General features: G+C 43.8%; 2 protein-coding genes across 5 annotated transcripts in view; one reads left to right on the top strand and one right to left on the bottom strand.

The window, feature by feature from the left end:
- BCO2 (beta-carotene oxygenase 2) overlaps positions 1 to 17,576 on the top strand; it is a 66,499-nt gene extending 48,923 nt beyond the window's left edge. For all 3 annotated transcript variants that reach the window (XM_083714038.1, XM_083714040.1, XM_083714039.1), the window contains 11 exons: positions 886 to 1,090; positions 3,085 to 3,296; positions 5,754 to 5,869; positions 7,172 to 7,274; positions 11,241 to 11,372; positions 12,612 to 12,772; positions 13,872 to 14,039; positions 14,875 to 15,012; positions 15,627 to 15,809; positions 15,909 to 16,019; positions 16,625 to 17,576. In XM_083714038.1, coding sequence (XP_083570164.1) covers positions 886 to 1,090; positions 3,085 to 3,296; positions 5,754 to 5,869; positions 7,172 to 7,274; positions 11,241 to 11,372; positions 12,612 to 12,772; positions 13,872 to 14,039; positions 14,875 to 15,012; positions 15,627 to 15,809; positions 15,909 to 16,019; positions 16,625 to 16,741 — 1,646 coding nt within the window. In that variant the 3' untranslated portion in view covers positions 16,742 to 17,576. The remainder of the gene's footprint in view (positions 1 to 885; positions 1,091 to 3,084; positions 3,297 to 5,753; positions 5,870 to 7,171; positions 7,275 to 11,240; positions 11,373 to 12,611; positions 12,773 to 13,871; positions 14,040 to 14,874; positions 15,013 to 15,626; positions 15,810 to 15,908; positions 16,020 to 16,624) is intronic.
- Positions 17,577 to 18,285: 709 nt separating this feature from the next.
- LOC310832386 (6-pyruvoyl tetrahydrobiopterin synthase-like) lies at positions 18,286 to 26,740 on the bottom strand. Of its 2 annotated transcripts, XM_083714167.1 has the most exons (6): positions 25,791 to 26,066; positions 24,445 to 24,518; positions 23,477 to 23,499; positions 21,612 to 21,668; positions 19,918 to 19,988; positions 18,286 to 19,505 (listed from the first exon to the last, which is right to left on the bottom strand). In XM_083714167.1, the coding sequence occupies exons 1-6, from the start codon at positions 25,892 to 25,894 to the stop codon at positions 19,295 to 19,297; spliced, it is 540 nt and encodes a 179-aa protein (XP_083570293.1). In that variant the 5' UTR covers positions 25,895 to 26,066; the 3' UTR covers positions 18,286 to 19,294. The 2 variants fall into 2 exon arrangements, with proteins under 2 accessions (XP_083570293.1, XP_083570294.1); XM_083714168.1 differs by lacking the exon at positions 21,612 to 21,668 and having other exon boundaries at positions 25,791 to 26,740.
- Positions 26,741 to 27,315: the final 575 nt, after the last annotated feature.

Genomic DNA, 27,315 nt, shown 5'->3' with positions numbered 1-27,315 from the left:
GGGATAATTGCTTTAACCCTGCAGGTGGATTTCCCCTTTCAAGCTTCTAGATCCTTAAAGATATAAGAAGGGGTTTTAGAATGCTGATCCCTGCTGAAGGCTCAATTAGCCCGCATGTGAAAATATGATTATTCTTAAGTACTACACTTAAGACAAGCATGTCAATCGGTACATGGTTGTTGATAGCTGCTATAAAGCATATCCCTTATTTAATTTGCCTAGGCTGGTGTGTAGCTGTGTGTTCTGTGAGTTTTATTCCCCCCCCCCCCGGAAGGTCCTCCCTCTGCTTTTTTAGGAAGGTTTTTATTAGGCAAATTTGTTGGTTTTGCTTAATGTAAGAAAATCTCTAAGTGGTTTACACAAACTACTGTCGTAAACACAAGCAAAAAATAAATAAATGTCTGTTATCGACATGCAATAAAAATCAAATAGAATATTAATCAAAGCCTGTGAACAGAAATATGGGGGAGCTGTGGTCAGAAAATTGAGAGCCTGGGAAACCTGACATCCCAGTAATGTCTCTGAGGGTATGAGTTTATTTTCCCCGTAGAAGTTCGTTGCTGGGGGAAGGAAAAAGTGCTAGAATTGGGCACATCCTTTGGTGAAGAAGAAGCCTGCCCCCATGTCTTTGACACTGGTGGTAGTCTCCACTGAGACAGAACTCTCTGTGTGCCACTCCTGCCAGGACTCATTATTTAGTTTTTCTGGGAAAATGCATTGCTTTACCCAAGTATTACAGTATATCACATGCTCTTGTGACTCCATAGGTTGCAGCCTACACGATTTCACTTATGCGCACAGGAGCCTGGAATGCAACCTCCAGGTAAGTTGGTGGGTGCCCATATTCCTTTTAGGTCTGCTAATTTCTTGCTTTTGTCTCCTCAGTGGTACCAAGTCTCCTATTGACCCAGAAACAGCAGCAGGTCTCCTTCAGCAACCGGAAGGGCTTGGAATGCATCTCGCCATTTTTCTGCAGCGTAGAAGAGACATCTCAAGCTATTCCTACGAAGATCGAGGGGCACGTCCCCACCTGGCTGAAGGGCAAGCTGCTGAGGGTTGGCCCAGGGAAGTTTGAGTTTGGAAAAGACAAGTAAGGCCTGATTGGTTTGCTGTGGCTGTGCCCTGCAAGGGATTCTAAACCTCAGAGATAAAAAAAAAATCTGCATCTCTTTATGGATCAGGCCGTAGAAGCCACCCAGAAAAGTTACAAGCCACACAGGGATATGCTCTTTCATACGTAGGTTGTTCTGTCAATTGTGTCTCCAGAAAGAAAATACAGTGGTACCTTGGGTTACATATGCTTCAGGTTACATACGCTTCAGGTTACAGACTCCGCTAACCCAGAAATATTACCTCGGGTTAAGAACTTTGCTTCAGGATGAGAACAGAAATTGTGCTCCGGCGGCGTGGCAGTAGCGGGAGGCCTCATTAGCTAAAGTGGTGCTTCAGGTTAAGAACAGTTTCAGGTTAAGTACGGACCTCCGGAACGAATTAAGTACTTAATCCGAGGTACCACTGTACAAGAACCATGTTGTTCACAGCTGGCAAGGTTTGTTCTTAGGGATTCGAGAATTCTGTCCACCCCCATCTTCTTAGCGGTGGCAGGATTAACAAGCAAATCAGTATCCTGGAGATAGATTCTTTATTAATAAACATTTCTTGTTTCCCTCATCTAAAGGGAAGTTTTTAAGAAAAACGTTTCAGTCCTTTGAGATTTGCATTCATCGGTTTTGAATTTCCTCCCCACTCTGTGTGAAGTTTACATAAATTCAATCAAACAAGTGTTTTCCCAAGTTTGGGAGGTGTGTTTTCTCCTCCCTTTATTACCTGGCTGAGAAGGAAAAGAGGAAATAACACACCTGTGTGCCCTCATCAATCCCCTTTACCCCTGCCCCCAGTAATCAGCTTGTACCTGATCTTGTTGCTGTTACTTTGGTATATACACTATTTTTCGTTCTATAACACGCACCAGTCCATAACACACACGTAGTTTTTAGAGGAGGAAAACAAGAAAAAAATATTATAAACGAAACAGTGGATGTATGATTTTTGTGGTTCATGCTGTGGCCACAGACATGTGATCTGACGGTGAGCTTGGGGTAGCCCAATGCAAAAATCCTGAGGATCCATGTGGATCCATGCTAAAGTCGCCCTAAAGTCGCAGGGGCGCTGGAAGTCGCAGGGGCGCTGGGGGAGTGAACGGGAAGCAAGAGAAGGAGAAAGATCCTACACACACACACACACACACACACACACGGTATCAATCCTAAAGTCACAGGAGAGCGCAGGGGCGCTGGGAGAGTGAACAGGAAGCAGGAGGAGGACGATAGCTCAAGCACACACACACACACACACAGCCCCTACAGTGGCTAATCCAAAATCAGACAGAAAAAAACTGCAGGCAGGGACAGAGAGCACGGGGTTGTTTTAAAGCAGCCAACCCCGCTCTGCTTCTCTCCCTCCTCCCCGGCTGGGCTCGCTGACAGGAGCCGCTTACACCCGCTTTGCTGTTTCAAAGCGAGCCACGGACTGCTCACAACTGCGGCAGATTCCCCTGCCATCCGTAGGCATTCACTCCATAACACGCATAGACATTTCCCCTTACTTTCTAGGAGGAAAAAACTGCGTGTTATGGAGCGAAAATTACGGTATGTGCATTTTACATGGGCAGAATTGCATGTGCACATTTTATCATCAGTGAGGATCTAAGTAGGTAGTAGGAGTAGGAGTAATAAATAATAATAATAATAATAATTTATTACTTATACCCCACCCATCTGGCCAGGCCTCCCTAGCCAAGCTGGGTGGATTCCAACAGAATATTAAAAACACAATAAAACATCAAACACTAAAAGCTTCCTTAAACAGGGCTGCCTTCGGATGTCTTCTAAAAGTCAGATAGTTGTTTATTTCCTTGACATCTGGTGGGAGGGCATTCCACAGGGTGGGTGCCAATACCAAGAAGGCCCTCTGCCTTGGATACCTAAAGTAGGCAGGAGCTGAAAAGGGGAAATGGGCGAAATCAGCACCCTGTACTCCTATTCCCCCCCCCCCGCTGATTAGATTTCTCTTCTCCAATGGAAGGTATAACCACTGGTTTGATGGCATGTCTCTGATGCACCAGTTTGACATTGAGGATGGAGTTGTGAAGTACAGCAGCAAGTTCCTAAGGAGCGATTCCTACACGGCTAACAGCCGGAACAACCGGATCATGGTATCTGAGTTTGGAACCTTAGCTATGCCTGACCCTTGCAAGTCCATTTTTGAGCGCTTCATGTCAAGGTTTGAAGTGCCAAGTAAGTGTCAAAAAAGTTTATTAAGCCTTGCAATGCAACGCAGACTAACCTTACAGAATAAGCAAGCAAAGAATATATTTTAGCACTTTCCCCCAACGCTTTGGTACATCTTTTACCTTCTTTGATCCCACCACACAAAAAGCTTTCTGTTGCTCCACCCTCCCACCTGGAGATTAAGATCAGCACCTTCTTGCTTCATCTCATTTGCATGGTTTCTGTTTCCTTCCCAAGCTCCCACAGTTCTTGTTCCAACTTTCACAGGCTTGCTCAGCCTTTCTCGAACATCGCTAAAATCCTTTCTTTAGCACTAAGAATGCCAAGAGGAGACACCTCTTACAATAAGGTTACCAGATGTTTTTCAATGAATCCGGGGACACTTTTCAACTTCAGTGGATTTTGTATGGGGACATCTGGTAACCTTATCTTAGAATCTTTGGTGCCTTTTTTTACCCCCTGCCCCCGTAGGGCCTCTATAGCTGCCTGGATGTCTCAGGTTCCTCTGAATCAGTTCTACTGAGACTCCGCAGTGTACTTCATTCAGTTGCAATGAGCTCAGCTTTCACAGTGTTGACAGTAATCCAAGAGAATGAGCCAAGAGGAAGGGGCCATTTTATTGGCTCATATCAAAAACAGTCAAAGTGATTCTCTTTTTCAGGCCACTTGCCACAGTAAGGCAGGTTGCCACCACTTGTGTGTGTCTCCCCACCCTGTCCCCCACTTTCATTTGTGACTCCTGGAGGCGCAAACAATTTTGACAAGGAAAACAGAGGTTTTCTTTATATATATATATATAAATTTTATTTTTTCATTTTCTATTTTACATAAACAAATGAATTAAAAACATAAACATATAGTCCCTTCTGACTTCCCTCATTGCGGATCTTAATGTAATGATTTCCCCCTCTGCATCTCTATCATAACTCTATTTTTATAAATCCTTTGCCAATCCATAGTTTAAATCTTTACTACAAGTTTCCTGTCAGTCCTACCAATGTATGTGGTTGTTTACAATAGCTTTTCAAATAAATTAGAAACTTTCCCCATTCTTTATTAAAGAACCCCTCTTCCTGGTTTCTTCCTGTAAGTTTTTTCCATCTCAGAATAGTTCATCAATTTTGTTTGCCACTCTTCTTTGGTTGGAGGTGTGCCATCTTTCCATTTCTGAGCTAAGAGAGTCTGTGCAGCTGTGCTCACGTAAATAAACAGTTTCGTCTGGTCCTTCAGGATCTCTGGTCCTATAATACCTAAAAGAAAAGCTTCTTGTTTCTTAGGAAACATATTTTCAACACCCCCCCCCCAGTTCATTATATGTAACTTCCCAGAAGTCTTTTGTCATCTTACATACCACCATATATGATTAAAAAGTACCCTCATTTTCTTTTCATTTCCAGCACATTTGTACATCAACCTTTTTGAGTCCATGGCTCCCTTGACCAACTACATTCTTTCTGCGGCCCCCCTGTGGGGCTCAGGAGCCCAGTTATGTCACCCCTTGCCTGCAGAGCTGACAGTCTCTAACATCCCTTGTGGAGTGTTCCCTCAGCCTCCTTGCCTCTCCCCTCTCCTTGGGAATCCTCTCTGCAACTGCTCCCAGAGGCACCATTCACCTGCAGAGCTTATAGCCAGGGCTGACGCAATAAACAGCTGTGCAAGCCTTTGGGAGGCAGAGATGCAAGAGGGCATCACAGGAGGGAGGGAAGGAAAGAGGGGCAGAGACCATCATTCAAGGCACCCCAGGGTGCCATGGCACACTGGTTGAAAACCACTGGCTTAAAAGCCACCGCCACCATCATCAAACCTTTTATTGGCATAACATCCATACATCCAAAACAAATCAATACAGAATTGCCACTTCCCCAGTGGCACAAAACATTTGCTAAAAGAAAGGAGGCAGAGCAGTATATCGTCACGTGTCTAGGTCTCCAGGGAGATAAGACGTCTGCAGTGTATTTTGACGACAAAAAACCCACATAGAGATATTTAGCCACTAACTTGGTGAGCTCCTGATCATTCCCCAGTAATAGAAAATGTATGACATCCAACTCTGATTTCTTTTTGGGGATACAGAGTTGATCTAGAAATTGCTGACGGAGATCAGCATATAGTTTACAGTTAAGAACCATATGTGTAAGGGTTTCCACCAGGTGGTCTTCATATGGGCAAGTTCTTTCTCCTTCCACCCTGCCTGAGAACCTTCCCCAAAGGAGGTTTGATGGATTTGAATTAAACCTGTCCAGCGAAAAAGCCCTTCTTTCTTGAGGGTTAGGCAGAAATTCAAAGTAATTGTGGTTAGCTTCACGTACCCAAGAAAGTTGAAAATAAAGAGAAGAACATGTTTTCTCTGCTGCTACTGTTAGTTTCTGGCACTCAATATCAGTTTAAAAGTGTCCATGCAACTCCAATGATCCCAAGTGTTTTGTAGCACACCCACAAACCAACCTGGGGTTTTTGTTCCAGAAATGACGGACAACTGCAATGTGAATTATGTGGTCTACAAAGGCGACTATTACGTCAGCACAGAAACCAACTTAATGCGTAAGGTCGATCCGGAAACCCTTGAAACAAAGGAGAAGGTAAAGGAACCTGAATCAGGTCTATCAAGCCCAGTATGGTCTATCAAGCCCAGTATGGTTCAGTCTGACTGAGAGTGGCTCTCTGGGGTATCCCAGGAATCCAGGACGGCTACCTGATGCTCTTAGAAGGCGAAGGAATAGAGGAATAGAGTTAAGGTCACAGGAGGAGGAAGCTGGATCACAGCACTTGCAGGGCGAGATTAAAGGTTCATAGGTGTTAGTTAAAGGTAAAGGGACCCCTGACCACTAGGTCCAGTCGTGACTGACTCTGGGGTTGTGGCGCTCATCTCGCTTTATTGGCCGAGGGAGCCGGCGTACAGCTTCCGGGTCATGTGGCCAGCATGACTAAGCCGCTTCTGGCAAACCAGAGCAGCACACGGAAACGCCGTTTACCTTCCCGCCGGAGCGATACCTATTTGTCTACTTGCACTTTGACGTGCTTTCGGACTGCTAGGTTGGCAGGAGCAGGGCCCGAGCAGCGGGAGCTCACCCAGTTGTTGGGATTTGAACTGCTGACCTTTTTATCAGCCAGTCCTAGGCTCTGTGGTTTAACCCACAGCGCCACAGGTGTTGGTTAAGTCTCTGTAAATAAGCCGTATTGAAGGGTAGGTCACCTTGGATGAGACTTGCTGTTTTGAGACTCAGACCTGGTCTGCTCTGCAGATGTGGCAGAGATGGGAATAACATGAGACCTGGAGTGGTAGAATGCTTCAGTTTGCAGGCGAGAGATCCCATTTTTGAATATTTCCCTCCAAACTCAATGAAAGTAGAAAGGTAGCCCCACAGGTAGAAACCTTCTAGTGCAGCCATTTCCCCTCAGGTCGTTTGTACTGCAGCTCTCATTGGATGGGGGTCCAAAACATCTGGAGAGTACCAGGTTAGCAAAGACAGTTTCTAGCACAATCCCCACCTGCACTGTTCAAGTTTTCTATTGGCATGGCTATTTTGAAGAAGAAGAAAATGGACCATCCACAAATGACCCCCCCCTTGAAATGGTAGAGTCCATCTCTAACCCAGCAGATTACCAACTCTTTCCCACTCCAATCTTCTGCATGTGTGTATGAAACTGTAGCATGCACACTCTGACGAATGCACCTGCGAAGAAGTCAAAAGGGTCTGTTTACTGAAATCTGATTAGCAGAGGTAGCCAATGAGTGCCGTTCACAACTACCTGTAGTTGCAAAGGCAGAGGGCCATGTTGTCTAGCTTATACCAGGGCTGGAGAAATATTTATAAATGAATCGCTTCCACCTACACCCTGAAAGGGAATATATATATATATATATATATTTGCATTTGCAGGTGGATTGGACAAAGTACATTGCAGTGAATGGAGCAACTGCCCACCCACACTATGACCCGGACGGGACAGCGTATAACATGGGCAACTCATATGGAAAACATGGTGAGATTGTATGGATCAGATGAGGCTGACTTGTCTGACTTTTAGGAAAATCACGACATTTGTATGAGATTGTGATGTTTCTATGCTAGGGATGGCCTGGATGCGGAGCTCCATTCACTACTGGACCAGGTTCAAAGTGTTGGTACTAATATATACAGCTCAGGACCAGATTCCCTGAGAGGCTGCCTTATTTCTTATAAAGTATATACCCAGAAGGTCACTGTGGTCTATGGGAGAGCTTCTCCTGCAACTTCCAAAGATACCAGAAGCTTGCTCCACAAGTTAGAGACAGAGTTAGAATCCCTGGATTGCATGCACTGCCTCTGGTATATTTTCTTTACAGATTTATAGACCACTTTATAGCCTGAGGTCATCAAAGCAGTGTACAACAAAACAAACTCTAAAAAAAGAATAAAACACATTTTACAGATATCCCATAATTAATATCCCCTAAAATGACTGTTCCACGCTTCAGGAAAAGCCTTTTCCCACATTTATTATTGTTTTTTCTGCAACAGTAGCTAACACAGCTACTCTTTTTTTGTGTGTGGGGGGGTACATGTTTATAAAAACATAATATGTAAAGACCACCCCGCCCTCATGGCGACATCATTAATTTATTTTTCTGACGCACGTAATCACGGCAATATTGCCCTTTGTGCATCAAAATATTTGCTCATCTTCAGAAAGATGTTAGCTCCCCTGATGAAAAATATATCACACTTGTGACTCTTGGATAAGGGCTGCTAAGAGACAGGCAATAGCAACATTCAAGGCAAACATTGGCAGATCCCCTCTCCTTATAATCTTACTTTGATAAAAGATTCCTCACTCCACTTTCTCACAGCTCTGATTAAAACGCACAAAACAGCTTGACAACTAGCTGGCAGGAATTTATCTATTGATTTTTCCAGTCCTGTAACTGATTCTGCACTGTATATGGCTGTGTGTATTGAAATGAAATGGTGCAAAGCATATTCCTATTGCCTTCGGTAGTGATTGCAGCCTACTTGTCGCTGTGCTCGGGGCAGCAATGGTGAAGTCAGTTGAGTGTGAAGTGCAGAGAGAATGCACTAAACTGAAATATTTGGAGTATTTATTGTAACTGGTAATATCGAGCTTGCAATGAAGAGAAGTGCTGCAGGAGGAGAGCCCTGAAAGAAATGTTCAGCACCCTGCGTTGTTGAAGTTTAGGCAGCCAACTTGCTCCAATTACTCCCAGCAATTTTGTGAATTTGCTGAACTTTCAGTGTTGTTGCTTTGTTCACTTGCTTCTGTTCGCTTCTGTGTCAGGACATGTGAATAGCAGGGAAAGGTGCCAGGCTCCTGTCATTATATAATAAAACATTTGGGGCAGACTTGGAAAACAATGTAGCAGTCTGCAGAACTAGTTTTGCATTCTTTCCTGCAACTCATATTTCACTTTGTTCAGAATGTACCTAAGGCAGCACCAGTTTGGGGGGATCAGATGTCTGCTGCATTATTGTTCAAGCATTACTTTTGCCAAGACAGACACTTCATAAACAAAGGTTTTAGATGCAGAAATTGCAGCAGATGCAGCTTGCTCTTTATATGTCTGCCTGGTCACTCTGTCGGACCGCACTGCCAATTGTCTAATTGATTTCTGTTTGGAACTGTCAGAGAGCAATACCTTTTCCAGTGCATCTGGTAGCAGACAAAGGCAAGGGGCTTTTGATTTGCTGAAGATGGGTGGTGGTGGTGGGGAAGATGATCATTATATTTTCTCTTCTCTTCTGCTTTTATTCAAAATAATTTATTTATCCAAAGCATTTCTACTCTGTTCTTCAGCCAGAACTGCTCCCAGGGCAGTTTACAAATCCATAAAAACAACAACAGTCCTTGCTGGCTCCTCAGGATTACAATGTAAAAATACATGGTTGGCATCCCTCTGTGTTGGGAGACAATGAAGGAGTGTGCCTTTGGGAATGAGGTCAAGCTGTTGGACGGTTGCAGCGCCCGCTGTGGCTGTAGAGACCGATATAGGAGAGACATGTTTTGTTGCAGCTGGGGCAGATGAAGACGTCCGGTTGTGTTGCTGCAGATGCACCATGGCGTTTCCTCTCTCTGCTTCTCTCTTCTCCCAGAGGTCATTTCTCCTCTGGTCATTGCTATGGATACATGACTTGACTGCCTGCCTCCAGGCACTGCGGTCGTCTGCAAGGTATTCCCACTTGTGGCCGGGTTGATGTTGCCAGCCTTCATGCCATGTTTGCAGACATCCTTGTCATGCAGAAGGGAAAAGGGATGGGGAGAGAAGTATTGTGTTCACAAAGTAAAGGAAGGCTTGAACTCTGATTAATAAGAATACACACAGAGGCTTGAACCAGCAAGACTCTGGGAAGGGTGCGTATAATCGTGTCTCTCTCTGTGCCTGTCTGTGTGCAGCCCCTGGCCCAGGTAGTTTTATTCACAAAAGAGCTTTTTACAGCGTGTTCATAAGAACCAATCAGATTTCCTCTGAACATTTAAACAAACCTCAAGTGGGGACAAAGTTAAACTATAAACACTAGTTAGGCATACATACTTTTGGGTAAACGAATGAATACTACAAAGGAGCAAATACAGCAACTCCGGAGGTCAGTACACATGATAAGGAGGATGGCCAGGAAGACAGTGACCATTATCACCTTAATGTGAAACCTGTTTCCTGGCCCTAAGATTAACATCCTAAGATTAATATTATAAGAAAAGCTACATCAAAGAAACTGCCCACTATCTTTATGGCCCAGGAGCCTGCCTGTCTAAGCAACTGGGCTGTGTACGTGACTTGTCAGGCAAGGAGAAATGGGCAGTAGAGGCAAAAGGGCATGAAAAGGGCCTGAATGTAGAATCTTATGGGATTTAATCAGAAACTATCATCAATATATCAAACCCAGTCAACACAATGCTTTCATCGTGGACACGATGGCTTGATGTATATTTTATAATTCCTCATAGCAATCCCACCTGATCACTACAAGAAGTGGTTGCAGTCTTTAATGCAGCCTTCCTCAACATGGTGCCTTCAAGGTGTTTTGAACTACAACTCCCGTTAGCCCCAGCACGTCTGTTGCAGTCAACATCTGAAGGGCCCCTATACAGGAAAGCTGCTGTAATGTCATGGAAAGCATGGGAGTTTGGCAAGCACTTTCTGGTTAGATCACTGGTGTTCCTAACACTGCCTGTGGCCCTTGGACATGAATAAGAGGCTTCTGTCACATGAATAAGACAAGAACTGTCCCAGAATCTTTATGTGCTTATTGTTTCACAACCATGCGTTGGAGTTTGTGTCTTCCACCCTCTTATATTAAATCCAAATTAGTGGCATGGAGTGTGCATGACCTTATTCTCAACTGGAAACATGGAGGCTTATGAATCAGAATGTCTTGAGTCATGCATTTATTCCAAAACCCCACATCAGCAATTATGGAGCCAATGTGTAGTTCCATCTGTAGCTGGACTGCTGGCCAGGTCATGTTCTCAGCACAATTCAAAGTGTTGGTGCTGACCGTTAAAGTCCTAAATGGCCTCAGCCCTGTATCCTTCAAGGAGTGTTTCCATCCCCATTGTTCAGCCCGGACACTGAGATCCAGTGCCGAGGGCCTTCTGGTGGTTCCCTCCCTGTGAGAAGTGAGGTTACAGGGAACCAGGCTGAGGGACTTCTCGATAGTGGTGCCCACCCTGTGGAACGCCCTCCCATCTGATGTCAAGGAAATAAACAACTATCTGGCTTTTAGAAGACATCTTAAGGCAGCCTTGTATAATGAAGGTTTTAATGGTTGATGTTTTATTGTGGCTACCCAGTGGCTAGGGAGGCCTGGCCAGATGGGCAGGGTATAAGTAATAAATCATAATCATAATAACTACTACTACGACTACTGGGAGCCACCCAGGACGGCTGGGGCAACCCAGTCAGGTGGCAGCTAATAATCATAAAAAATAGTAATTGCATTTTCTCTCTTCCAGGCTCCAACTATAACATCATCTGTGTCCCCCCACAGACGTCGGGCTCCGATGACTCTAGCCTGCAGGGTGCAAAAGTGCTGTGTTCTATTGAGCCAGAGGATAAGATGAAACCTTCCTATTACCACAGCTTTGGTGAGAGTTGCCAGCCCTCCTTTTAAGTGGAGCAGATGTACCCATAGTCGATGTTGCAAGTATGGAACATCTCTGAGTCAAAGCCAGACGAAACGAAAGCCTAGTCAGTGGGTTGGAATAGAAATTCATCAAATCACTTTAACACAGCCAATAGACTGAAAAGAACAGAAGTGCACCGGAATCTCAGAGCACAACAGATTCAAAAGTGTAACATAAAGATTACCAGTTAGAGCTACAGTTATCTTGGACTGGTCCCTGGAGATAGTCCTTCCAGTTTCAGATGTTGAGGAATCCTATTGTTCTCACTGATATTAATAGCAATTTAGCCACCATCAGGATAGGGATACCCTTGGGTTTTTATCTTCCATGGGATATTTAACTTATAATTTTACTGACCTTCCTGGAGATTTGGTTACTAAAGGGCCAATCGTATGCTGCCAAACTCCAGCACTGAAATTATAAAATAGGACATGCTCTACAGATTCTACTTCCTGTCATGTCCCATATGGAGGAGGAGGAAGGGTGAGAGCCTAACACAGACAGCTTGGAGGACAACAAGCTTTGTTGAAGCACTGCAAAAGGTGCTCCCAGGTAAATGTGCTAACAGTCCCGTTTCCATTTAAAAAAAGTTCTTAAGCCAAAGGTTTAAGGTTGGCAACCATGCTCTTATTTCAGAAGAGCACTGTCCTGTTTCCAAAAGTGCAGCTGCATTAGGAACACATCTTGGGATCTGGAGGAATTTAATTTGGACAATATTTAACTAGACCGCACTCCTCTAATCCAAAAAGCAGTTCCATAAAGAAATGGGGAGGTTATCCTATTATTAAAAACTTTTAATAGCTGCAGGAATATACTGACCACCTTTGGCATTCCTTTTTTTTTTTTAGCAGGCTGCTAAGCACAGATCACAAGCGGTATAGTGAGAAGTGCTATATAAATAGTGCAATCAATACTCTGATTAAATATATTTTATTCAAAGCTCTACATATTGAAGCCTTCCCCAACCTGGTGCTTTTGGACTACAACGTCACATGCTGGCTGTGGCTAATGGGATCTGTAGTCCAAGATCATTTGGAGCATGCCAGGTTGCACTGGGTGCAATTTGAAACGCCTTCGGCAAGGAAAGGTCAAGATAGCAGGAGGAAGGTTAGACGTGGCCATGATGGAAAGCAAAGCAGCAGGAGCTTAGAAGTGTTGTTGGAAGCATTTGTCCTGAGCCTTGTTGTCTCCTGTTTGTAGGAATGAGTGAAAACTATGTGATCTTTATTGAGCAGCCACTCAAAATGAACCTCTGGAAGTTCATCACAGCCAAGGTTCTTGGGAAATCCTTTTTGGAAGCGATCAGCTGGGAGCCTGAACACAGTACCCGCTTCCACGTAGTGAACAAGCTCACTGGGCAGGTATGTCTTCTGGGTTCACTGCCTCATGGCCCTTTTTTGTTTTTCTTTTCTGGGCAGTGCCTGGCTTTTGCTACAATAGGTTTAGCTGCTGAAAAACTGCCCAGCAGCCAAGTCTGCTGACTTATTGAGTTTTGAAGGAATGAGCTCATGTCACTTACTCATAATGCAGCTGCAAGTATATAAAGGGTGAAGAACGTTCTGCAGCTTGGGGAACCATCTGCCCTCATGGGCAAATGCACAAGGGATATTGTATGTATCACAGTATCCAAGGTCACATTTCAGCCTGGCAGAAGCACTCAAGGAAGATGCAGTGATAGGTCAGGGAGTGCAAGGCCTGGGGCAAGTCTAGAGGGCCTGATAGAGTAATGTGGAGGGCCACATTCAGCCCATAGGCTGGAAGTTCCCTACCCCTGAAGAATTCCACTTCTTCAAAATGTACCCCTGAATATCAGCTTCTGGGAATAAACAACTGGGAAAGATCTCATTGTATTCAAGCCCTGCTTATGAGATTTGAGAGGCCTCTGGCTATCAACTGGGGGGAAGTAGAAAGCTGCACTAGATGGAACTAAAGATCCACCTTCCTGGATCATATATTCTCAAACTCCTGCAAGGCTTCTGCAGTCTGCCTCCATTGTAACAACATGAATTCAGCTGATAGCCACTTCACTTTCTCAAAACCAGATTCTTGCCGGAGCGCCAAAACCTGCACACCTGGTACAAATTTGGTATGTTGGTCAAACTCTGCAATCATGGGCTGGGGAGCTTGAAAGATCAGATTCCTCATACGTAGCTATCTGGCTGTTGGTGTTTTCAGGTATATAAGGCACCATCTCATGACATTGCTAACTATTGCCCCCCAACCCTGCCCCCTCACTCTTTGTGAAGTGCGATACTTTAGCCACCTCCTGTAGCAGCAGAGGGTTATGAAGTAGAAGCTGGCTGGCAGACCTCCTACTTTTGCCCCTATATTAAAACCCTTTCCAGCAACGCTGAAATATATAACTTAAGATTTTCAGAGGGGATGCTTTGTGGAATGTTCTCTAGGTGTCACTGAGGGCCTGAGATGCCATCACTGGCATGTCTTGTGTTCCTTGCACAGGTGTTGCCTGGGCAGTACTGCAGTGAGCCTCTCTTGTTTTTCCATCAAATCAATGCCTTTGAAGATCAAGGATGCATCGTCCTTGACCTATGCTGTCAAGATGATGGAGGGGCTCTTGACGTTTACCGGCTGCAAAACCTCCATAAGGCAGGCGAGGCTCTGGATCAGGTAAAGCCAATGTTTGGAGGCAGTTGTGGAGGCCAGTAAGCTGAAGCTGAAACCTGGCAAGATGGAGGCACTGTTGGTGGGTGGTTCTCATATTCAGGTATTGTGTAAGCAGCCTGTTGTAGGCAGATGGCATCAGTGGCAAGGAATGCCTAGGTACAGCTCCTGCTGCATTCAGCTATGTCTTTTCCTGGAGCAAGATTCCCTTTCCCTCTCACTACATGCTGTGAAGGTGGAGTTTAGTGCATAATTAACTATGGTAAGTACAGCTGTGCTGTTGTTGTGGGTGTGGGGTTGCGGTCAGGAGTGCAGCATTTCACTCCAGTGGGTCGTCTTCAGTGCTAGTCCTACATAAAATTAATGAACTTACAGTCATGTCCATTAACTTCAATGGGTCTACTCTGATTTGGACTGGCATTGGATATAATGCCATTCTGTGCCCAAAGCATGTGTAGCTGCACTTGACAGCTAGTTATACAGGTGCTTGAAATCTCCAGCTTCCAGAAGAAAGAAGCTTTGAATCACCAATGGTGCACTTTAACATTTCATGATCTTTAAATCCATTTTGTACAGATTATTTGGTTGGAGAACTGTAGCATAAAATTCAGAGAAGTGCAAATATCAAAGGGTAGCTATATTTTGGTTTGCATTTTATTTTAGAAAGTGCATGTTTGCATTAAAATCAGAACGGAACCAAATTTATCCCAAGAAGTAGCCCAAACTGGGAGGCCAAGGAATTCTATTTCTCTACTGGTTGGTTCTTGCTCCCTATCTCCATACCAGGCCTGCAAAAGGGACCGGTTCTTCCTTTTGCAATGACATCCTGTCTCCTTGGCAGGCCTACAATTCAGTGGCAAGGCCGTATCCACGACGCTTTGTTCTGCCCATCACTGTGGATCCCAGTGCAGCTGTGGGACAGAATCTCAGCCCCTTGTCCTACACATCGGCAACGGCCACGAAAGAGTCCAACGGGAAGGTACGTACTCTCTGTACAAAGGGATGCTATAGGGGCTACTGTTTATGCCTGACATTTCCATATTGTGCTGAACTCACTCTCCACATGATGGTATTGCCCACCAATATCCCTTTTGCTCCTACGTGCTGTAGCCACCAAGCTGCTCCTTGCCAAAATAAAATGTAAACACTGGGCTCCAATTTAGCAAGCACATGTGAATATAGGAACTGACATTTCCAAAGAATCAGGTAGAAGGTCATGGGAAAGACCACTGCCTGGTGCCCTAAAGAGCTACTGCCAGCCAGAGAAGGCAATACTGGGCTAGAAGAAGAAGAGTTTGGATTTGATATCCCGCCTTTCACTCCCTTTAAGGAGTCTCAAAGCGGCTAACATTCTCCTTGCCCTTCCTCCCCCACAACAAACACTCTGAGAGACTTCAAAGAAGTGTGACTGGCCCAAGGTCACCCAGCAGCTGCATGTGGAGGAGCGGGGAAGCGAACCCAGTTCACCAGATTACGAGACTACCGCTGTTAACCACTACACCACACTGGCTCTCACTGGCTAGATGGAGAAACAGGCTTACCTAGTATAAGGCAACTGCCAATGTACCTATAATGTGTCGATTCCTTTTCCAGATCTGGTGCACATATGAAAGTCTACATAATGAGAACCTCAAGGAAGCAGGCGGTCTTGAATTCCCCCAGATTAACTATTCTTATTACAATACGAAGAAATATCGTTACTTCTATGGTTGTGGCTTTGGGCATATGGTTGGTGACTCACTGATTAAGACTGACATAAAGACTAAGGAGATGAAGGTAAAAGGATGCGACACAGTTAATTTCAGGGTGGGCAAGAGCCGGCTCTAAAAACCCATAATAAGAAGCCTGTTTTGTCCCCTTGTTTTTGCCTGCAAGATTTGGCGACAGGATGGAATGTATCCTTCTGAGCCAGTGTTTGTGCCAGAACCTAACTCTTCTGCAGAAGATCGTGGGATTATTCTGTCCGTTGTGCTCACAGCCAAGCAGGTAATTTGGTCTTCGTTGCCTATATAAATGGCCACTGTCTGAACATTAATTTTAGAACCAGGAAAATACAATATATAATAAAGAACAACAACAATAACAATGATCTCTAGTGAACACTGGTGTGTACAGAAGGATCCTGTGTTCTGCATCGAAATGCAAGAACTTTGTGGGTGCTTCAACACAACAGTTCAGTGTGTGGATTTGGTGCTGTTCCTGCATGCAACCATGTGACGTCCTCCTCATCAAAATGCCAATCCCATATAGTTTTCTCCCATTTAATCTGAATTTACCATTTCTGTGGAATATCCGATAAGTGAAACAACCCGGGCAAGGTCTGGTTCAAATTTGGGTCAAGTGAGGATATCAAATGGAGTTTTGATGAGGGTGGCACTGGGAGGGTGCTGCGCAAAACTTGCATGCATGGACAGTGCTGAGTCCACAGTAAACTACCATGTAGAAGCACCCTGTACAGCCTCTCTGTTCCTCTGTGTTTCACCTTTCTAATTTAATTCAAAAGAGCATTGTGAGAGGGTTCATTGGTGGGAGGGAGATAATACTGCATTTCAGTGTTGTTGTTCGACTTTGACCATCATTCTTTTTTTCAGAATCGAGGCACCTTCCTGCTCATTCTGGATGCTGAGAATTTTACTGAACTGGGCCGGGCAGAAGTCCCTGTCCAGTTCCCCTATGGTTTTCATGGCATCTTTGTTCCAGGTCAATAGAGATTAGCCAGTGGTCACATAGCAGGATGCGGAGGAGAAAGAGTCTGCTCTACAATGCTCTGAGCTTAAAACCTTTGACAATATACTTAATCTTAACCTGTCTAGGGGTGCCAACAGGCAGTCAATATTTGAGGGAGGGATTGAAGTGCATCTGTGAATTTAGGTTTGCAGAATTAAGGCGGATTAAACACAGGAATCTGTCTTATACCAAGTCAAACCACTGCTATGTAGCTCAGTATTATCTGCACTGACCCAACAGTGGCTCTCCAGGGCTTCAGCTCCACCAAGAGATGATGGTGATTTAACCTGGCACCTTCTGCATGCAAAGCAGGTGTCCCACCATTGATCTACAGCCCTTTCCTTGGTATAGAAAAAAACCACTAAAAAACTGACCTTTTAAAGTTTGGAAAGCTACAGGGAAATGCATTGGAAAATTGTGGGATTAACAAATTATTAATGGGAAGATCCCACCAGCAAATCAGGATGAATGCTCATTGCCACAGATTTGAAAGAATACTCTGCAAAGACCATAGACTAACTTCTTAAGTAAGCTTTGCGCCAGCAAATCAGCTCAATAAACAGGCCTTCTAGAGGAGTTCTCGGGACTATTCTGATCCACAGAGATGTTCAAAAGGAAATAGGTTAATGAGTGTGAGAGCTGTTGCCAATGAAAGAAAAACATTGACCATAAATCCGAGTTTTTTTAAAGGAGGCACTCAAGCAATATCAACTTCAAATCTAACCTTTTGGACAATTCTAATTGTTTAGCCTTTATTTTTATATTATCTATATTGAGATTTACTTATCTAAATGCAATTAAAGTGCTTTGGACATATTCTGTATATTTTCAAATCTTTTCAATGATAACAGCAATGTTTTAATGTGCTTTGTACTCTTTTGGAGAAGTTGGCTGCTGAAAACGAAGGGGTGGAGAGAGAAACAGACAGAGGAGAGAAACAGAGAAAGAGATGCCCTGATTCTGTTAGGGATTCGTGTTTTGTTTTTTGGTAACACAACGTTGCACCTGCAGGAGCTGACAGGTGGAAATAAGGTCTTCTTCCCAGGGGCAGTATGCTAAGAACCAGACGACCGCCTCCGTGTCTGGAGATGTTGCTTTCATTCATTAGGTCAACCTTCACCATATTGGTACCCTAAAAATGTTTTGGAGCACAACAACCATCAGCCCCACCCCACCCAGAATTGAGCTGTAGTCCAAAACATCTGGGAAGAGCACCAGGAACCTAGGAAACTGCCTTATAGTGAGTCACACCATTTGTCTGTCTATTTATTGATTTATTTAATAAAATTTATATACCGCTTGATGTAGATAAACCTCAAAGCGGACAACAAAAAGATAAAACAATAAAATTGTCACCAAAGACTTGCAACCATAATTTAAAACATAAAAATGTAAAGGTAAAAGAGCCCTGACAGAAGTTTAAAACTGCAAAAAACTAGACTTAAAACAAATTAAAATCAAGAAGGCTCAAAAACAGAGTCTGCAGTGTGTGTGTGTGTGTGTGTGTGTGTGTGTATAGGTGTGTGTCATTCTGGACTTTTTCTATGGTTTATTTCTGAAGATCATGGCACAAGTAAAAAGGTTGGCCTAAGGAGATCCCCATTCTGAACTTTCTTGACCCTGGTACCAATCTTACTTCAAACATGCCCTGGAAGACTCCTGGGCTCCTAATACCTTGAATAAAGATCAGTACATGTAATCTAGTTACCGGTAAAATCTAATCAACATCTCCCGTTAAAGAATGCTTGCTACCAGGCAAAGTGCCATGATAACAAGGAAGCAAAGAAGGAGAACCGGTTTAGTCACTGCTCACTAAGATTATACTTTTTCAACTTTTAATTAAGCAGAATAAACAAAATGGGAAATTTTGGGAAGAAACAACAGAACAATCAAACTATTGGAGTTATAGAAATCGCTCCTCTCAAAGCCCGCTTCCCGTTTTCATTAGATTGCACTGGCTAAAATTAATACAAAAACCTCATATTCTCAGTGGTTTGTTAGTGCTCCAAGGTCCAATAACGAACCTAGTCACACTCTTTAAGGAACCATCATATGTTTTGCCCTTAAGGACAGGTATACTCTTCCCTCTTCATTCCTTGACTTGCTATTAGCAAAATTGTCACTTTCCACTCACTTTCTGTAGGCTTCTGAGAATAGTTAGGGATTCTTTCACTCTTTAAATCAAGGTGTCTATGTACTGTAGGGTTTGCTGGCTGCTTAAATTTAAATTTTGCTGTCTGAAGCAGCAGTTATATATTCTCTCACTTTCATTCCATATCATAAACCAAACTTTTTTTATTACTTTTGTATACGAACTTCTTGTGAGCATTGGGTTAGAGGAAAATTCACTCATAATGGATGCACATCATAACTCTAGCCAAAGATTCTAAACCCCTTGGCAGTGTGCGCATGAATACATGTAAGTGCTGGACACGCCTGTGGGTTCAGACTTTGTAACCTGCGAAGGATCAGTGGATTTTCCCCAAGCCCACAAATGGAGCACATGGCAGGAAGGGCGCAATCGTGACCAGCAGTTACATATTTTTAGGACTGCTACAAAGCTTCCTTTGGTCATCTGTGGGGGGCATTTTGCAGGCGTTCACGACAGTCGATGGAGCTGGCATTTCTCCCCTATAGACAACGCTGCTCTCATCTGTATTGTAGAGTTTTATTTTTTGAAGAGCCGTTGCAGGCAAGTACTTTCGGAGGTTCTCCCAGATGAATACAGCGAGATTCTCGGTTGTGCTGGAGATTTGACAGAGACAGAATCAGGGCATAAGGCTTGTCTGCATCTTTCTTGCATGCGACTTAGAGGAACACAAGAGAAAGTGGCGAGTGGTTTGCTGAGGCTTTAATAAAAGATGTGAGAGCTGGACAAAAATTGAACACAGTTGAACTATTCCTCTGATTTGTTTTTAACTCTTTTTAATAGCGAATTTAAAATTGTTATAACCCTCCCAGGAACCTCACAGGGATCACACTGGGTGCAGAGCCTTGGGGGGTACTATGTTGTAGAATGGAAGGTGAAGGTTGGGGGAGGGCACCAGATTTTGGTGTTGCACAGGGCGCTGCTGAAATTTGAGACCCCGTGGTCCACTACTGACAGTGGGTAAGGTATATGACTATCATTATCGTGAGCATCATCCTGGTTTCTTACCTTACAATGTTGGTAAAGTAGGAGACCTCTCGGTCAAGATCCTTTTTGTCAAGGGGCTTTGTGATGGCTTCCTGGGGAAGGGCAGAAAAGGATACTTAGCAAGATAAGGCAAAGGATGCGAAGTGAGTAGCAAAGAGCAGTTAACTATTATAAATTCATTTAGTTTCCACAGAACTCTGTTGAAGAATTCTGCACCAAGACAAGCCAAAATCTTACACCAAGTATAATTTAATTCTTCAGTTTGAACGTACTATATGAATGTGCCTATAGGGATATTCATATAAGCCTATATGAATATGAGTACTTGCTTTGAAGAAGAGGAGTTTGGACTTGATATCCCGCCTTTCACTCCCCTTAAAGAGTCTCAAAGCGGCTAACATTCTCCTTTCCTTTCCTCCCCCACAACAAATACTCTGTGAGGTGAGGGAGGCTGAGAGACTTCAGAGAAGTGTGACTAGCCCAGCAGCTGCATGTGGAGGAGCGGGGAAGCGAACCCGCTTCACCAGATTACGAGTCCTCCGCTCTTAACCACTACACCATGCTGGCTTTGGGCAGTGTGTGAGGAATTCCGCTTTTATTTTTGCTACAGGGCAAAAAGCTATGTATAGAGTATCGAATTCTTATCATCAGTGGAAGAAAATGTTACCCCCAATCTCCTCCTCCCCCTCTGCTTTAACTTTGGAGAGTTCACCAAATATATTCAAGCCTAATAGGGCCATGAAGGATAGGAACCAGCATTTATTTATTTTAAAAAAACTGGGTCTTAGAATGCTGAACTTTACGTTCAGCACCAAATTATATGCAAGGCCCTGTATCACAGAAGAGTTTTTTTTGCTGAACCTATTCCTTGGTACTTTGAAAAGCAAGCAAACCAATAACAATGTTTTGATTAATCAGTTTTACTTTTTGGCATAGCAGGATTGTTAAAATAATTGTTCTTTCCCTTATGCACATATGAGTTAACTCGGGGGTGGGGAACCTTTGGCTCTCCAGTTGTGGCTGAACTGCAACTCCTATCAGCCCTGGGGCTGATGGGAATTGTAGTACAGCCATGTGTGGTAGGCCAAACATTTCCCTGAGTTAACATGAAATTCATTACAACAAGATACGATGATGGTCCCTAGATTGGGATGCTTTTAAAGCTACTAGTTATTATGGCTACCTTCAGGTTCAGAGGCAGCATGCTTGGGAACATGAGCTAAAAAAGGCTATTATCCTCATGTCTTACTTACAGGTTTCCCATTGGGACATTTGGTCGAGCCACTCTGGGAAACAAGAATTGCTAAAACAGATGGAACCTTTCATCTGATTGAATAGTTTTCTTCCGACATTCTTAGTACAGTATATACTCATTACTGCAATGTCCTTCCCTCTTTTCTTCCCCGCAAGGCAAAATAAAAATAGATGGCTCACTAGGCTGACTGAAATTGCCAAAGCTTTTAGTTTGCATTTCAAACAGACATGCCAGCTGCTGGTTTGCAAGTCCTTGAGCAAACTTTGTGATTGACCGCTTGCGCTCTCAGAATGAAAGCTGGGTTACGCGAGGTCTTTTTCTAATAAACAGCAGTCATCAACCTTATGAGAGTTGGAAAGCTGGGAAGTGCTGAGCAGATTTGGGCTAGAGAACCATTGCCCTCCCCTTTGTGTTTACAGTTTCAGCCGAGAATCTCCCAGGCACAATCCAGCATCTTTACCTTCATGAATGCTTTCAAATCCTCCAGATTTATCACCATCCCAGAAGTGGGATCAATCTAGAAAGAAGATCAGTGGGCATCTCAGCAATCTATGGACAGGTGATTTTGTGGGAATACAATTTACTCTTTGAATTCCTGATGGCCGCTGGAGAATTTCTACAGCCATCTAGGAAAGGAAAGTCTGGGAGCTGACCAGCACACTAAAGTCAAATACACACAGGCATGACCCAGAGGTTAGTGGCGACCCACTCCCCGCTAGAGGGTGTGGGCATGAAGTCTATTGCAATTAGTCTCAGAGCCTTCTGCATGGCACTCCCAACGACCCAGAACTTTGTGTCTAGTTTATAACGGCTGCCTCATGACATAGGTGTGCAACCTGCAACATTTTTTTAAAGCACGGTCCGCAATCTCTATGATCTGATGATGTGGGCTTTGCAGGTGGAAGCTTATGCCACAATAAAGCTGTTTGCCTTTGAGGTGTCACCAAAGCTGCAGCAATGGGCTAATGTGGCAACACCCCTCAGAGTTAGAGACTTGGCTTTTGCGGTTACCGGTTAGCAATATAGTGGGGTGGAAAAAAGGTCCATTGGGTACAATCGACCTTGCAAGCTCCAAAATGAATTGGGAGCTGCCTATTCAGTCTGGATCACATAGGAGAACTTCTTGATGGTTAATCAAAATAATAAATTTATATATACATGGCGTCTATGCGAAAAAAGCCTCTAGCTCTGTTGTTGTTGTAGTAGTAGTAGTTTAGTCATTTAGTTGTGTCCGACTCTTTGTGACCCCATGGACCAGAGCACGCCAGCAGACTAGTTCAGTAGACGTTAGCATTTTCAGACCAGGGATCCATCATTAGTCCAAACGTGCATTTGGAAGCCCACATTTTTTTATACCATATATTTGTATGGTTGTAGGTGTTGCTGCTGCAATCCACATTAGGTGAGGCTGCAACCCACCAACTAGACAGATGTTCTAGGCAACTTAGCAGCTCACAATATCATAAATACAACCCTTAACACAAGCCAACTAACCAACAGCAGAACCCTAATGCCTTTCCCCTCCAATGTTCTGTCAATTTAATGTTAGGATTATGTTAGGACTCCTGAATCACAAGCCTTTAATACTCTTAGTAATTATATTTCATGGCAATAATTATTTCTAGGGTTGCCTTTTAAAATGTGCATTACATTGTCTTCATGCAAACGTAAATATGAATATTGTCTCTGTGTGCATAAGCATATGTAAAGGTAAAGGGACCCCTGACTGTTAGGTCCAGTTGCAGATGATTCTGGGGTTGCGGCGCTCATCTCTCTTTACTGGCCAAGGGAGCTGGCGTACAGCTTCTGGGTCATGTGGCCAGCGTGACTAAGCTGCTTCTGGCGAAACCAGAGCAGCACACGTTTACCTTCCTGCCAGAGCGCTACCTATTTATCTACTTGCACTTTGATGTGCCTTCGAACTGCTAGGTTGGCAGGAGCAGGGACCAAGCAATGGGAGCTCACCCCATCACAGGGATAAGAACCGCCGACCTTCTGATCAGCAAGCCCTAGGCTCTATGGTTTAGACCACAGCGCCACTCATGTCCCTATAGGCTTATGTGCTTTCCTTCAAACCACATAATGAAGACTTTCTGGAAGATGGTAAGTTAAGCTCTCATCACGTGTACTGTAGAATAATACCAGCCTGTTTGTCAAATATAATTTTGGCATTCTCCATTTTTCATGATAATTCAGTGATGAGCAGGTTGTAGTGGAATGAATGATGTTCATGGAAGAACAAAAGAGCCAAAACACCTCTTGAGTCTGCCAGTCACACCTAGCTACTCATGGTTTCTTCCCTACGCCACCCATGGTTTTACTTACTTTTCCATGGACAGTTACCACAACTAGAAGAGAAGAAGAAAACAATTAACTCTCCAAGACCTGTCTGCAGATCCTCCTTTATTGCTTGTTCTGGAATGGGGACAGTGTTGGAATCTCATGGCAAACCTGTCAAAATGTGAACTTGCACAAAGCTGAACAAAGAAAATTAAGTTGATACAGCAGCTAACACATACATCCCTTGAATGGTGAATGGATGCAATGGTGGTTGAAATAACAGACGTCCGTTTTGCTTCCAGGCTATTAATTAACTCTGAAAATTCTCCATCTTACCAAGTTCCTCCTGGTTACCTTGATCCTGACTTATTCCGACCCAACTTTGCAAACACATCTTAATGCACTGGCACCTGGTGCTATTTCCATTTTAGTCCACCTGGCCCCATTGTTCACCCCTGATTCACCTTCCAAGAGTGATTCCAAAGCACTCAACCTCTTGTTCCACTACCTCTCAGTTGTGTTTAGGCTCCCGCCATTCGATTTGGAGGTCCTCTACTCTTATTCAAATCCTAGGCTCTGTGATTCTATCCCTGGCCATTTATTGGCATGAGGAACCTTATGGGGATTCAGTTACAGATAGGTAGCCATGTTGGTCTGCCATAGTCAAAACAAAATAAAAAAATTCCTTCCAGTAGCACCTTAAAGACCAACTAGAACTAACTTAGTTGGTCTTTAAGGTGCTACTGGAAGGAATTTTTTTATTTTGTTTTGCTTATGGGGATTGACTATGTATTCAAGCCATGTAACAGACAAATATATCCAGCCTCTGCTGTTCCACTATGTATCTGCACAACAGATGGAGAGAATTGCAGGACTACTGGGAGGCTCAAATTGTCAAGAGAAAATTCAGGTGGAAACCCCCAAATAAATTTTCAACAGATGCTCTACCCTCCACCCCATGGTGATGTTCAAAATAAGCAGGATCACCCGCAAAGTTATTCAGGCCACCTCACCTTTATAATTGTGTCCATGCATCTGACTGCACGGCCCAAACAGCGTCATATTCTCTGTGTCACTCAGCATCTTGCTAGAAAGAAAAATAATGTGTCACTGGTGAGCAAGCAGCAAGCCTGGGAGCCAGCTGACACTGTGCAACCCAAGCTGCTAGTCCTATTTCTGGTTTAGTTTTTCTTCCGGATGGGTCCCACTCAAACAAGGGTTGCATAAAAGCAGCATTCCCACACTTGGCACTAGCACCCAACAGGACAGCTGTGCTTCTCTCTCATAACAAGCCTTTAAGGAGCCTGGTATTCACCAGAATGACCTTTCAGTGGCACATAATTTGGAAGGGACTGGTTCTTCGTACCTCTGGGAATTTACATTTCTAGTTGAAAGATTCCCTCCCCTCTGGTCCCATTCCCCAAACCCTCCCATTTCTTCAGTGAATTCAAGATGCTGAGCATTAGTGCTCCAGTGTTAAGACAGTGAAAACCCAATCCCAGCCACTAACAAGGCTCACACCTCTCTTTGCTTTCAAACATTCCCAGCCAGCTCTCCCCCGCCCCGCCCCGCCCCCGGCTTTTTAATACACCATCAACTTGCTTTGCATATGCTTCCTTTCCCAAGTGAGCACTGGACAGGCACAGGTGGCTTATGGGTAGCTTTCCTAACATCCAGCCAAGGCTGCACAGATGGACTCAGACTCGTTACTGTACACACATTCTGCACAGTTACTGCATAGAAGGGGCTGCATTCATCTCCATGCTCCAGCAATTGTGTGAGCATTGGGTGAAACTTTGTGCACAAATTATTATGTTCCAAAGATTTAATTTCACAAGCTGGAGGAAAGAGGCAAGGTACATTTAAGAAATGGAGATGTTTCTGAGCAACACCAATAACCAGCAGTTTACAGTCTCTCACCCCAACCCTTGCCTTGTTACCCATGCCTCTTTCATTCCTCCCTTCTTCCAGTTTTCTTCTCTTACCCTGTTGCTTGACTCCCACACTTTTTCAGCCTAGATGGTAAATTCCTTGGGGCAGAGAGCTCCCCTCTCTCTTTGGCTTATGCTACGCTGCAAAGTGCACTTCCATTAACGGTGCAGCACAGCAACAAGAATAGCAAGATTTCCAACAAAGCACTTTACCTATGACTGTGCCACAGCAGTGAATGGGGGGAAAGCATTTCTATTTCCTAGATGCATTAGATATTAAAAGCATCAACCTGCAGTTTTCAAAAGTTTTAAAATCCCCCAAAGTCCCATTTTTTTTCCAGCCACTGGGTACCAATCCTCCAGCCAACAGCTGTGCATCCCGGATGTATCCCCTGTCAGAAACCACCAAATCATTGGAAGCAAGTTACCAGGCCAGCCTATGGGAAGCACTAAATGTAGTTATCCTGGAGAAGGTTGCTGTCCTCGGAGGAGAGGTTGTTAGGATCGTTCTTTGAGACCCCTGGTTCTGCATTGCTGGAGTTGAGCTGATCTTTCGTCGGAGGGCAGGAAGAGTGAGAGGCTCTGCTAATGACAGCAGCAGAGGAGCCACATCCTAGATAAAGACCAGCCGCTCATCACATGATCAAGTCACAGAAGAACTTTATACACTACATCTTGGAAGCTGAGATCATGGGATGGATAGAAGAACCAATCAATTGACCCAGAAGGAACATGGAGCGCATGATTGGCATGCTGAGGTTTCTGGGTTATTATGTAGCATCTATAGTTAAAAGGGTCTCATGTGACGTCACAGCTGTTCCCAGTCCTGTACTCAGTGGCCAGCCACGTGCGTGTGGGAAGCAGGACCCGGGTGCAACTGCACTCTCAGCTTCTGCAGTTTCCAGCAACTGTTTTTCAGACACATACGGCCTCTGAACTGTTCCGTTGAACTTACTTATGAGTAAACATGAACAGGATTGTAGCCATGTGTCACAATTTCTTTCTTCTTCTTTTTTTTTCAACTTAATTTTTTATTAGTTTTCATCAGACATACATTCCAATACATTCATTGTATTAAAACGTTTCATACATAACATTAGCTCTATTGAGCTTTGGACTTCCTTCCTCCCCTTCGGTAAGTACCATATATTTTCTTTATGTCAGGTATTTTATACATTTATCTATTTGATCATAAGCTGTTGAAGTTAATCAAATCCTGCCAGTGTCTTTAAAGATTTACAGTTGTCTCTTATATAATCCAAGTATTTACTCCAATTTTCAAAAAACTTTTGTTCATCCTGATCTTTTATTCTCCCCGATATTCTAGCCAGTTCCGCATAATTAATCATTTTGACCTGCCATTCAGTAATAGTTGGTATTACTTCTGTTTTCCAAGTCTGGGCTAACATAGTCCTTGCTGCTGTCGTGGCACACAGGAATAGGTTTTTATCTTTCTTTTTAACATCTTTTCCAACTAGTCCCAGTACCACAATTTCTTCAGTGCTGGGAGCAGCAATAGTGGACAGACTTGACAATCAAAAATGTTTGTTTCCTCGACTATTGCCAAAAATTGTTCATTGCCAGCATCTGCTCCCTGTGCCTTTATTTATTGTCGCAGTAGGATAAAATAGTGGCTGCGATCCAACACAAGATTGGATTCATATCTGTGGGTATGTTCAGCTGCATATTGGCTTGTGGCTATTGCATTTGTCTGGAACGCAAAAAAACCACAACAGCAACAGGACCAGTCAGAGACAAGGTCAAGAAAATGCTGCATTCATTCATACTACGGTGGTGGTGGTGGTTGTTGTTGTATTTCAATGCCAGTATCATTTCAAGCCAACTGACATCTATTCAGAGTAGACCCACTGAATGTGCATCGATTTAACAGGTCTAAGAATGACTAGCGTTGCATGCAACCCTAAACCTTTCTACCAAGTATTTCATCTGTAA

Source organism: Podarcis gaigeae, assembly GCF_964106915.1.
Source record: "Podarcis gaigeae genome assembly, chromosome: 15".
Taxonomy (NCBI): Eukaryota; Metazoa; Chordata; class Lepidosauria; order Squamata; family Lacertidae; genus Podarcis; species Podarcis gaigeae.
The sequence above is the reverse complement of the archived record's forward strand: the minus strand, read 5'-3'. Positions and strand labels throughout refer to the sequence as shown.